This window comes from Pseudophryne corroboree, chromosome 8 (assembly GCF_028390025.1).
Source record: "Pseudophryne corroboree isolate aPseCor3 chromosome 8, aPseCor3.hap2, whole genome shotgun sequence".
Lineage (NCBI taxonomy): Eukaryota > Metazoa > Chordata > Amphibia > Anura > Myobatrachidae > Pseudophryne > Pseudophryne corroboree.
The window spans coordinates 21,396,318-21,409,555 of NC_086451.1; the positions used below are offsets into that span (position 1 = coordinate 21,396,318).

Consider the following 13,238-nt stretch of genomic DNA (forward strand, 5'->3'; position numbering starts at 1 on the left):
TGGCATGCATGCATGCCAAATCTAGGGTCAGCATTAGCGATGCACGGGTCCGCGCATCGCTATGGGGCATACACACAGAGAGATCTAGTCAGATTGCTTAGAAATTAAGCAGACATCTCTCCATGTGTAACCCCTTAGCAGCATAGCCAGATTAAGGGGGGGGGGGATGCAGGGCATACTGTTCCCCGGGCCCCCTTTGTCAGGGGCACCCCAGACAAAGTACACTGATATCACTAGCATTCCCTCTTAATGCGAGAGCCAGAATGGGAGCAGGACAGTATGCAGTGCAGGCAGAGACACAGGAATATCATGTTTCATGAGCTACAGACGGAGCTTTCTGACCAGAGGAGAGATAGGAGGGTGGAGAGAGCTGTAAGTGACACAGGGATCCCAGCTTCTCCTCCTCCCTGCCTGGGTGTCTGAGTCCTGTGTAGACTATTATGCAACTAAACCATTTGGGTGTAAAGATAGAGAGAGAGAGAGACACACACACACACACACACACACACACACACACACACACACACACACAGTCCTCCTGGGTCCTGTCCCAGTGTGTAAGTAGTACAGTGGCTGATGCTATTCTTGCATGTGACAAAGTAAATTATTTTATTTTTCTATGTGTATTTTATGGTTAAGTTGTCTCTGTTCCACTACAAGAACATTTTGTCCCTCCTGGATTGGGTCATGTTTGGAGGTATGCACAATCTAATATACATCCCCCACCTTCCACTGGGGCCCCCCTGTCTTAAGTGCCCCGGGCACCCCCAAGGCTTAATCCGGCCCTGCTTAGCAGCACATTGATACCTCAGACAGGGGCTCATAGCCCAGGAATTGAGATAAGCAGTGATCTTTACATTCACCATCTAGTGGTGGTTTAGTATAGTGTATCAATACTGAGGAACTATCAGTTAATAATTGAAGTATTTGTGGTGTTCATTATTGTGTACGTTATCGGTAGTATTGCTAAGTCAGTGAATGCTATGGTGCGTACTGGTTTAAAACCTCAACCGTTAATCTCCTTAACAGTAACTACTATCCCTGTGAATAAAATTCCTGTCACTGTCCTAATGTGTGGTGACTTGTTTTGGGGTCCTCATTTCTCTGCCTAAACATCGTGGGATTTCCGAAGAGAATGGTTTCAGAAGGCCGAATCAGTCGACAGTCTCAGTGGAAACAGGTACAACCAACAGCGACGCAGCCTCGCCTCACCTACTGTGATATATTACATAAGCGTGCACTATATGCTGTGTCTGGTCATCCAGTAGACTGCAGCCTAGGGCGCAGGACTTGGGGGCACCACCGAGGAATAACCTAAAGACCTAATGACTTAAAACCTACATTACTCAAAGTGACGCAAGATGGCTGCGCAGATGCTACATGATTTACCCTATGCCAGTGATTCCCAAACGCGGCCCTCCAGGCACCCCAACATTCCAGGTTTTAAGGATATCCATGCTTAGGTACAGGTGACTTAATTAGTACCTCGGTCAGCTTGATGATACAATCTGTGCACAAGCAGGTATATCCTGAAAACCTGGACTGTTGGGGATGCCTTGAGGACCGCGTTGAGGAACCTCTACCCTATGTGCATTGCACTACACGACATCTGGAGAGCTGCCAGCGATCATCTTTAGCGTCTTCCTTGCTTTACCCTAAAGGTCAAAGGGGTACATTTACTAAGCAGTGATAAGAGCGGAGAAGTGAGCCAGTGGAGATATTTCCCCATCAACCAATCAGCAGCTCTGTATCATTTTATAGTATGCAAATTATAGATGTTACTTCAGTGCTGATTGGTTGCCATGGGCAACTTCTCCACTGGCTCACTTCTCTGCTCTTATCACTGCTTAGTAAATGTACCCCAAAGTCTCCTTTACATGCTACAAACATCATACGGTGCCCAGATTACAAATGTCGGCACCTGCACGTGCGCAGGACGGCGATTTTCTGAGCACACAAAACTCACTGAGCTGTGTTTATCAGCATTACAGTTCTCTCTGCAGTTACCGGGGGCTGAAGTAGGGACAAGTGACCCTGGTGTGAGTGTTACTGTGTGATTGGGGTCTGCATAGGCCGCTTTGAACACATAGTACAGTGAGTTATGCCGGTCCTGTGTGTTTCCTCCTGCTGTCAGATGATGAAATAGGAACTTTGTGACACAGATCAGACCCGATCAGCCACGGAACGCCCAGCACATGTGAACCTTACTTGTACACTTTTTATTTGCCCTCTCCAGGAGAAGCCAGAAGAGGAGACACCGCTGGCCACTTAAGGGGGCAGCACCGGGCTATCATGTGATCAGGCCCCGCCCCCACCGCAGGAAAATGCTGTGATTGTAGGTCCGTGTGGGAGGGGTGGTGCTAAATGACATGATTCTGCGTCCCTGGCTGGGGGACTAATGGATCTGCCCCCTGCCGCTCATTCTCCTGCCATGTGATACGCCGTGAGTGATACTGTACTAAGGGGTAGATGTACTAAGCAGTGATAAGAGTGGAGAAGTGAGCCTGTGGAGAAGTTGCCCATGGCAACCAATCAGCTGCTTTGTATGATTTTATAATATGCAAATTTGAAACGTTACCTCAATGCTGATTGGTTGCCATGGGCAAATTCTCCATTGGCTCACTTCTCTACTCTTTTCACTGCTTAGTACATCTCTACCTAAAGGCCTAATTCAGACCTGATCGCTGGGCAGCGATTTTTGCAGCTCTGCGATCAGATAGTCGCCACCTACAGGGGGAGTATATTTTCGCTGTGCAAGTGTGTGAACGCATGTGTATCTGAGCTGTACAAACTGATTTTGTGCAGTCTCTACGCAGCCCAGGACTTACTCAGCCGCTGCGATCACTTCAGCCTGTCCGGGACTGCAGCTGACGTCAGACGACCTCCTTTCCAACCCTTGGACACACCTGCGTTTTTCCAGACACTCCCTGAAAACAGTCAGTTGCCACCCACAAACGCCCTCTTCCTGTCAGTAACCTTGCGAACGGCCGTGCGATCACTTTTTTCGCACCATCCCGTCGCTATGAACTGATCCCCGTTGCTGCGGTCCGTCGCGCCTGCACAATGCGGTGCATACGCATGGGCAGTTCTGACCTGATTGCAGGGTGTGAGAAAACGCAGCCTAGCAATCCTATCTGAATTACCCCCTAAGTGCGTCTATTGGCAGTGACTTAGCGCGCCCACCTGTGAATCAGCCCCACAGTTATTACCTCGCTGATCTGAAGCGCATATCGAAAATGACATAATAACTGGAGAAAACCACAAATACAAAATAAAACTTTGATTTTGGGAGATGACAAAAGCTCACATCTATCAGTGTAGAAGAGGTATATTTACTAAGGTGCTGGTTTTTAGATGTCGAGATGTTGCCAGCAGCAACCAATCAAATTGTAGTAATCTTTTAAAAGGCACTGATTGGTTGCCATGGGAAACTGATTGGTTGCCATGGGAAACATCAGCATTTCTAAAAACCCACACCCTAGTAAATATACCCCCAAATGTCCCTTAGTTAAACACTGCTTGTTGGGGCCATAATTCTGAGGTCTATTTACTAAGTCTTGAATGGAGTAAAAAGGGACCGGAGATAACGTCTCAGCCAATCAGCTCCTAACTGTCACGTCACAGGCTGGATTTGAAAAATGACAGTTATGAGCTGATTGGCTGGTACTTTATCTCCACCCAAGGTTTAGTACATAGGCCCTCATTCCGAGTTGATCGCTCGGTATTTTTCATCGCATCGCAGTGAAATTCCGCTTAGTACGCATGCGCAATATTCGCACTGCGACTGCGCCAAGTAATTTTACAATGGAGATAGTATTTTTACTCACGGCTTTTTCATCGCTCCGGCGATCGTAATGTGATTGACAGGAAATGGGTGTTACTGGGCGGAAACAGGCCGTTTTATGGGCGTGCGGGGAAAAACGCTACCGTTTCCGGAAAAAACGCAGGAGTGGCCGGGGAAACGGGGGAGTGTCTGGCCGAACGCTGGGTGTGTTTGTGACGTCAAACCAGGAACGACAAGCACTGAACTGATCGCACAGGCAGAGTAAGTCTGAAGCTACTCTGAAACTGCTAAGTAGTTAGTAATCGCAATATTGCGAATACATCGGTCGCAATTTTAAGAAGCTAAGATTCACTCCCAGTAGGCGGCGGCTTAGCGTGTGTAACTCTGCTAAAATCGCCTTGCGAGCGATCAACTCGGAACGAGGGCCATAGACCCAATTATACAGGAATAGCCAAATTTGTTGACATTTTTCTATAGGGTCACTGTGATTGTGCCATCGCCACTGCTTAGATACACGCTTTAGTTGCATGTATCCAACAGGTAAGTTTACTCTTAGGGGTAAATTGACTAAAAGTACTAAAATTGAAAAGTGCTGATGTCGCCCATAGCAACCAATTAGATTCTGTCTATAATTTCTCTATTGCATCCTAGAAAATGATTGACAGAATCTAATTAGTTGCTAGGGGCAACATCACCACTTTTCAAGTTTAGAAGCTTTAGTAAATTTACCCCTTAAAATCTGATCTCTCTGAACGCTGAGATAAAGGTCTGGTTGCCGCCATCTCCACGGCCATAGAAATAGCTGTTCTTTTTGCATGACCAATATATTGGGCAATGATCTCCACAACTTGACATGGGTTCCGTATGATAGGTCGACAGTCAATAAGTCAACACCATATGGTCGACACGCATTAGGTCAACAGGTTCAAATGGTCGACATACAATAAAATTATGATTCTTTTTTAATTATTATTCTTTTCCACTTTTTCATCATGTAGCATCCACGTGGACTACGATTTGGAAGAATAACCTTGCCCAAAGTGTTGCGAGCGAAGCGTTACACTAATTGTGGGTCACATGTTGATTAGTATAGAAAATGATTCCCCCCCCCCAAAAAAAAACCAACAACTTGTGTCAACGTTTTCTGTGTCAACCAATTCCACGTGAACCTTTTTATTGTGTTGGTCTTTTGTAGCCATCTACCTTTCTAGTGTCTACCTTTTAACCATGTCGACCATATGGGGTTGACCCACTGATCCACACCCACCAGACGTGTATCTGAATGGGTGTGAATCATTAGATTGACAGTGTCTAGGTCGACAATATTTAGGTTGACCACTATAGGTCGACAGTCACTAGGTCGACAGGGTCAGAAGGTCGACATGTTCTAGGTTGACAGGGCAAAAGGTCGACATGGTTTTATATGTTTTTTTGGTGTCATTTACTTAGTAGAGTGACCGGGAACCCGAATTAGTGCACAGTGTCCCCTCGCATGGCGAGCAAACTTCGGGCAAGGTGCCTCGCTGCGCTTGGCACAGGTTACTGTTCCAATCGTAGTCCACGTGGATCGTTAAGTATGAAAAAATTTTTACAAAAAGGGAAACATTTGAAAAACTCATGTCGACCTTTTGACCTGTCGATCTAGAAACCCTGTCGACCTTCTGACCCTGTCGACCTATAGTGGTCAACCTAAACATTGTCGACCTAGGCACTGTCGATCTTCAGACCGCATCCCATCTGAACATATTGGCCAATCCTGGCTTTTGCTCCAGGTAACAGAATCCAGCGCATTATCCTGACTTTTATATGAACCGCCCAGCAACATAACCCATACTTTAATACTGTGCGTTTTTTCAGCGCTCATAAAAGATCTGCGACGTTTCTTACAAGCCCCTAACAGCAGTAAATATTCGCCATCGAGTGCAACATAACAAGCGGCAATAAGAACCCATTGTTTAAAAATTTATTAAAATACTTTTTTCTTTTTTGAGTTCACTCTCCCCACGTGTAAACCAAGCTGCGCTCCAAACACATAACATGCCTGGTGCATGAAGACACGGGGGAGGGCCACCAACGGCGACTCTCACGCAGGATTCACAGTGATCAGGACGGAGGGACAAAGAAATCGGGCGCGACTAAACCGCTTTGGGGGTACGGAACCTGCTGCAGTACAGAGGGGTGAGGAGTATGACTGCAGATTTGTAACAGACTAATCTTGTTCACATAATCGGGAGCATACATAAAATACGTATGACCTTGTCAGCTGTGAATTTCGGGCAGGCCGTACCCAGCGAGTAGAAGTGTATGGAATCGATGTCAAGTTGTATATTTGTGGATGAGATGGCGTTCTCCGTCACGTAGAGATACTCTGAATAACTGTAACGCGGCACGCTGTAATGCCGTTAAGCTGTGTCCTCTCTTAGAGAGATTACGTAACCCCCTGAGTGCAGCACACTGATACCCCTCCCTGCTAGGCAGGGGTTGGTGAGGTAGAGACACTGTGATTCATTAACCTTTGGTAGACCTCGGGGGCAAGGGACCCAATATAAACCAATACTCTCAGGGAAATTGCTCCGTGTCTCCAGAACTGTTGTACAGGATAAATGTCCTGGTCCTGTAATGGCGGAGACACCGAAGAAGGAGAAGGCAACACGTACGGTGATTGTAGTGAAGTTTTGCAGCAGCTGGGGTGATACAGATTTGGGGCACTTTATGGCTTAGAACATCCTGTCCTGAATTGATTGGACGCTCCTCTCTCCCCAGGCTCAGCCACTCCCGAAGTCACATGTGTCCGTATTGGCTGCTTGATCGTTCTTGAAGCAGCTGTCGGACCTGTCCATCATGTGTACACACGCCTCAGGAGAGCCGGCCCAAATGTCCGCAACCGTGGGAGAGGGAGCCAAGAGAAGGTTAGTGCCCTCCAACGTTACTCTTTCCTATCGATACCCAGTCCACGATGATGAAGCTCAAACTCATTATCATGAACACAAAACCCAAGGAGGCAAAGATGGCAGCCTGTGAAAAGGACAAAGGAGGTGGTGTGAGTTTTTATCATATTGGCATGTTAGCGTACTTTTGAGAGGTGGAATGTGAGTGGACATCAGACGGAGACAGGGAATGTGAGTATAGATTTGGAGGAGAGGCTGAATATGAGTTGACCTATGCACGAGAGGTGAAGTACGAGGGGACCTCTGGAGGACAGGTGAGGAGGAATTTTAGTGGACTACTGGGGAGAGGTAGAATGTGAGTGGACTCCTTGATGAGAGGTGGAATATGAGTGGACTCCTGGAGGAGAAGAGGGATTTTGAGTGGACTCCTGGATGAGAGGTGGAATGTGAGTGGACTCCTGGAGGAGAGGAGGAATGTGAGTGGACTCCTGGAGGAGGGGAGGGATGTTAGTGGAGAGGTGGAATGAGATTGGACTCCTGAAGGAAAGGAGGGATGTTAGTGGACTCCTGGAAGAGAGGTGGAATGTGAGTGAATTTCTGGAGGAGAGGTGGAGTGCAAGTGGACTCCTGGAGGAGAGGTGGAATGTGAGTGGACTTCTGGAGGAGAGGTGGAGTGCAAGTGGACTCCTGGAGGAGAGGTGGAATATGAGTGGACTCCTGGAGGAGAGGTGGAATGTGAGTGGACTGCTGGAGGAGAGGAGGGATGTGAGTGGACTCCTGGAGGAGAGGTGGAATAAGAGTGGACTCCTGAAGGAGAGGTGGAGTGCGAGTGGACAAATGGGGGAGAGGTGGAGTGCGAGTGGACAAATGGGGGAGAGGTGGAATGTGAGTAGACTCCTGGAGGAGAGGTGGAGTGTGAGTTGACTCCTGGAGGAGAGGTAAAATGTGAGTGGATTTCTGGAGGAGAGTTGGAGTGCGAGTGGACTCCTGGAGGATAGGTGGAGTGCGAGTGGACTTCTGAAAGAGAGGTGGAATGTGAGTGGACTCCTGGGGGAGAGGTGGAATGTGAGTGGACTCCTGAAGGAGAGGTGGAATGTGAGTTGACTCCTGGAGGAGAGGTGGAGTGTGAGTGCAGGGAGAGATATTAGCAGCAGACAGACACACTTATGGAGGGGTAAGATATTTGTAGGGAGCCACTGAGGAGGGTAGAGAGAGGAGGAAGATGACTATTACATAATGGGGAAGATCAGGGAAGCACACGTTATACGCACCTGGATCTTTGTACGCGATAACAGAGGCTCTTTCTCGTTGGGGACAATTCGTAAATAAAATATGCTCGGAAGGATGAAAATCAGACTTGGAGCTGAAGTGGCTCCTGTAACAAGTAAGAGAGGGTAATATGTAACAACCAGTATGATATAACGTGTAATTATGTGCACGATACGATAACCACCCAGAATACCGTACAAGGTGCAAATAGCATCCAGCGCGTTGTGGGCCGGATTCAGATGTGGCTAGAAATAGCATCACTGCTGCTCTTACATGGATGCAGCACAATATGGTAATGCAACATCATTGGACGGCTATGTGACCTCTGTCTGGCCTTGGCAATCCCCCAAAATGGAGGCCATTTTGAGCCCCCACACGGCCATTTTGCACCCCCCACACGGCTGCAGACTGTCTCTTGTTGTCTGCAGCCGTAGTGCGTCGAGCAACACAGGACCCTTACTGCACATGCACAGTGCAGGTCCGGCTCGTGCACAGTGCAGGTCCGGCTCGTGCACAGTGCAGGCACATACCGGCATATGCAGCAGATCGTTCAGGATCTGAATCAGGCCCAGTGTGCTATAATAGCAGCACCCAGCGCACTGTATACTATAATAGTAGCACCTGCCGCACTGTATGCTGTAATAGTAGCACTCGCCACACTGTATGCTGTAATAGTAGCACCTGCCGCACTGTATGCTGTAATAGTAGCACCTTCCGCACTGTATGCTGTAATAGTAGCACCTGCCGCACTGTATGCTGTAATAGTAGCACTCGCCACACTGTATGCTGTAATAGTAGCACTCGCCACACTGTATGCTGTAATAGTAGCACCTTCCGCACTGTATGCTGTAATAGTAGCACCCGGCGCACTGTATGCTGTAATAGTAGCACTCGCCACACTGTATGCTGTAATAGTAGCACTCGCCACACTGTATGCTGTAATAGTAGCACTCGCCACACTGTATGCTGTAATAGTAGCACCTTCCGCACTGTATGCTGTAATAGTAGCACCTGCCGCACTGTATGCTGTAATAGTAGCACTCGCCACACTGTATGCTGTAATAGTAGCACCTTCCGCACTGTATGCTGTAATAGTAGCACCTGCCGCACTGTATGCTGTAATAGTAGCACCTGCCGCACTGTATGCTGTAATAGTAGCACCTGCCGCACTGTATGCTGTAATAGTAGCACCTGCCGCACTGTATACTATAATAGTAGCACCTGCCGCACTGTATGCTGTAATAGTAGCACCTGCCGCACTGTATGCTGTAATAGTAGCACCTGCCACACTGTATGCTGTAATAGTAGCACCTTCCGCACTGTATGCTGTAATATTAGCACCTGGCGCACTGTCTGCTGTAATAGTAGCACCCACCACACTGTATACTATAATAGTAGCACTCGCCACACTGTATGCTGTAATAGTAGCACTCGCCACACTGTATGCTGTAATAGTAGCACTCGCCACACTGTATGCTGTAATAGTAGCACTCGCCACACTGTATGCTGTAATAGTAGCACTCGCCACACTGTATGCTGTAATAGTAGCACCCACCACACTGTATGCTGTAATAGTAGCACCCACCGCACTGTATGCTGTAATAGTAGCACCCACCACACTGTATGCTGTAATAGTAGCACCTGCCGCACTGTATGCTGTAATAGTAGCACCTGCCGCACTGTATGCTGTAATAGTAGCACCCACCACACTGTATGCTGTAATAGTAGCACCTGCCGCACTGTATGCTGTAATAGTAGCACCTGCCGCACTGTATACTATAATAGTAGCACCTGCCGCACTGTATGCTGTAATAGTAGCACCTTCCGCACTGTATGCTGTAATAGTAGCACCTGCCGCACTGTATGCTGTAATAGTAGCACCTGCCGCACTGTATACTATAATAGTAGCACCTGCCGCACTGTATGCTGTAATAGTAGCACCTGCCACACTGTATGCTGTAATAGTAGCACCTGCCACACTGTATGCTGTAATAGTAGCACCCGCCACACTGTATGCTGTAATAGCAGCACCCAGCGCACTGTTTACTATATTAGTAGCAGCCGGCACACTGTCTGCTGTAATATTAGCACCTGGCGCACTGTCTGCTGTAATAGTAGCACCCACCACACTGTATGCTGTAATAGTAGCACCTGCCGCACTGTATGCTGTAATAGTAGCACCTGCCGCACTGTATGCTGTAATAGTAGCACCTGCCGCACTGTATACTATAATAGTAGCACCTTCCGCACTGTATGCTGTAATAGTAGCACCTGCCACACTGTATGCTGTAATAGTAGCACCTGCCGCACTGTATGCTGTAATAGTAGCACCTGCCGCACTGTATGCTGTAATAGTAGCACCTGCCGCACTGTATGCTGTAATAGTAGCACCCGCCACACTGTATGCTGTAATAGCAGCACCCAGCGCACTGTTTACTATATTAGTAGCAGCCGGCACACTGTCTGCTGTAATATTAGCACCTGGCGCACTGTCTGCTGTAATATTAGCACCCGCCACACTGTATGCTGTAATAGTAGCACCCGGCGCACTGTATGCTGTAATAGTAGCACCTGCCGCACTGTATGCTGTAATAGTAGCACTCGCCACACTGTATGCTGTAATAGTAGCACCTTCCGCACTGTCTGCTGTAATAGTAGCACCTGCCGCACTGTATGCTGTAATAGTAGCACCTGCCGCACTGTATACTATAATAGTAGCACCTGCCGCACTGTATGCTGTAATAGTAGCACCTGCCACACTGTATGCTGTAATAGTAGCACCTTCCGCACTGTATGCTGTAATATTAGCACCTGGCGCACTGTCTGCTGTAATAGTAGCACCCACCACACTGTATACTATAATAGTAGCACTCGCCACACTGTATGCTGTAATAGTAGCACTCGCCACACTGTATGCTGTAATAGTAGCACTCGCCACACTGTATGCTGTAATAGTAGCACCCACCACACTGTATGCTGTAATAGTAGCACCTGCCGCACTGTATGCTGTAATAGTAGCACCTGCCGCACTGTATGCTGTAATAGTAGCACCCACCACACTGTATGCTGTAATAGTAGCACCTGCCGCACTGTATGCTGTAATAGTAGCACCTGCCGCACTGTATACTATAATAGTAGCACCTGCCGCACTGTATGCTGTAATAGTAGCACCTTCCGCACTGTATGCTGTAATAGTAGCACCTGCCGCACTGTATGCTGTAATAGTAGCACCTGCCGCACTGTATACTATAATAGTAGCACCTGCCGCACTGTATGCTGTAATAGTAGCACCTGCCACACTGTATGCTGTAATAGTAGCACCTGCCACACTGTATGCTGTAATAGTAGCACCCGCCACACTGTATGCTGTAATAGCAGCACCCAGCGCACTGTTTACTATATTAGTAGCAGCCGGCACACTGTCTGCTGTAATATTAGCACCTGGCGCACTGTCTGCTGTAATAGTAGCACCCACCACACTGTATGCTGTAATAGTAGCACCTGCCGCACTGTATGCTGTAATAGTAGCACCTGCCGCACTGTATGCTGTAATAGTAGCACCTGCCGCACTGTATACTATAATAGTAGCACCTTCCGCACTGTATGCTGTAATAGTAGCACCTGCCACACTGTATGCTGTAATAGTAGCACCTGCCGCACTGTATGCTGTAATAGTAGCACCTGCCGCACTGTATGCTGTAATAGTAGCACCTGCCGCACTGTATGCTGTAATAGTAGCACCCGCCACACTGTATGCTGTAATAGCAGCACCCAGCGCACTGTTTACTATATTAGTAGCAGCCGGCACACTGTCTGCTGTAATATTAGCACCTGGCGCACTGTCTGCTGTAATATTAGCACCCGCCACACTGTATGCTGTAATAGTAGCACCCGGCGCACTGTATGCTGTAATAGTAGCACCCGGCGCACTGTATGCTGTAATAGTAGCACCTGCCGCACTGTATACTGTAATAGCAGCACCCAGCGCACTGTATACTATATTAGTAGCACCCGCCACACTGTCTGCTGTAATATTAGCACCCAGCGCACTGTCTGCTGTAATATTAGCACCCGCCACACTGTCTGCTGTAATATTAGCACCCAGCGCACTGTCTGCTGTAATAGTAGCACCTGCCGCACTGTATGCTGTAATATTAGCACCCGCCACACTGTCTGCTGTAATATTAGCACCCTCCGCACTGTCTGCTGTAATATTAGCACCCGTTGCACTGCATGCTGCAATAGTAGCACCTGGCGCACTGAATGCTGCAATAGTAGCACCTGGTGCACTGCATGCTGCAATAGTAGCACCTGGCGCACTGAATGCTGCAATAGTAGCACCTGGCGCACTGAATGCTGCAATAGTAGCACCTGGCGCACTGCATGCTGCAATAGTAGCACCTGGCGCACTGAATGCTGCAATAGTAGCACCTGGCGCACTGTCTGCTGTAATATTAGCACCCGCCGCACTGTCTGCTGTAATATTAGCACCCGCCGCACTGTATGCTGTAATAGTAGCACCTTCCGCACTGTCTGCTGTAATATTAGCACCCGTTGCACTGCATGCTGTAATAGTAGCACCTGGCGCACTGCATGCTGCAATAGTAGCACCTGGCGCACTGAATGCTGCAATAGTAGCACCTGGCGCACTGCATGCTGCAATAGTAGCACCTGGCGCACTGAATGCTGCAATAGTAGCACCTGGCGCACTGAATGCTGCAATAGTAGCACCTGGCGCACTGCATGCTGCAATAGTAGCACCTGGCGCACTGAATGCTGCAATAGTAGCACCTGGCGCACTGTCTGCTGTAATATTAGCACCCGCCGCACTGTCTGCTGTAATATTAGCACCCGCCGCACTGTCTGCTGTAATAGTAGCACCTGCCGCACTGTCTGCTGTAATATTAGCACCCGCCGCACTGTCTGCTGTAATAGTAGCACCTGCCGCACTGTCTGCTGTAATATTAGCACCCGTTGCACTGCATGCTGTAATAGTAGCACCTGGCGCACTGCATGCTGTAATAGTAGCACCTGCCGCACTGTATGCTGTAATATTAGCACCCGTTGCACTGCATGCTGTAATAGTAGCACCTGGCGCACTGCATGCTGTAATAGTAGCACCTGCCGCACTGCATGCTGTAATAGTAGCACCTGGCGCACTGCATGCTGTAATAGTAGCACCTGCCGCACTGCATGCTGTAATAGTAGCACCTGGCGCACTGCATGCTGTAATAGTAGCACCTGCCGCACTGTATGCTACAATAGTAGCACCTGGCGCACTGCATGCTGTAATAGTA

The 13,238-nt window shown here is 48.3% G+C and overlaps 1 protein-coding gene across 10 annotated transcripts in view; it reads right to left on the minus strand.

The window, feature by feature from the left end:
• Positions 1-5,733: 5,733 nt before the first annotated feature.
• The window catches only part of SLC38A5 (solute carrier family 38 member 5), a 34,773-nt gene continuing 27,268 nt past the window's right edge, over positions 5,734-13,238 (minus strand). For all 10 annotated transcript variants that reach the window (XM_063936033.1, XM_063936030.1, XM_063936028.1 and 7 more), the window contains 2 exons: positions 7,944-8,047; positions 5,734-6,799 (listed from right to left, as the gene is read on the minus strand). In XM_063936033.1, the coding sequence (XP_063792103.1) occupies positions 6,695-6,799; positions 7,944-8,047 (209 nt within the window). In that variant the 3' untranslated portion in view covers positions 5,734-6,694. The remainder of the gene's footprint in view (positions 6,800-7,943; positions 8,048-13,238) is intronic.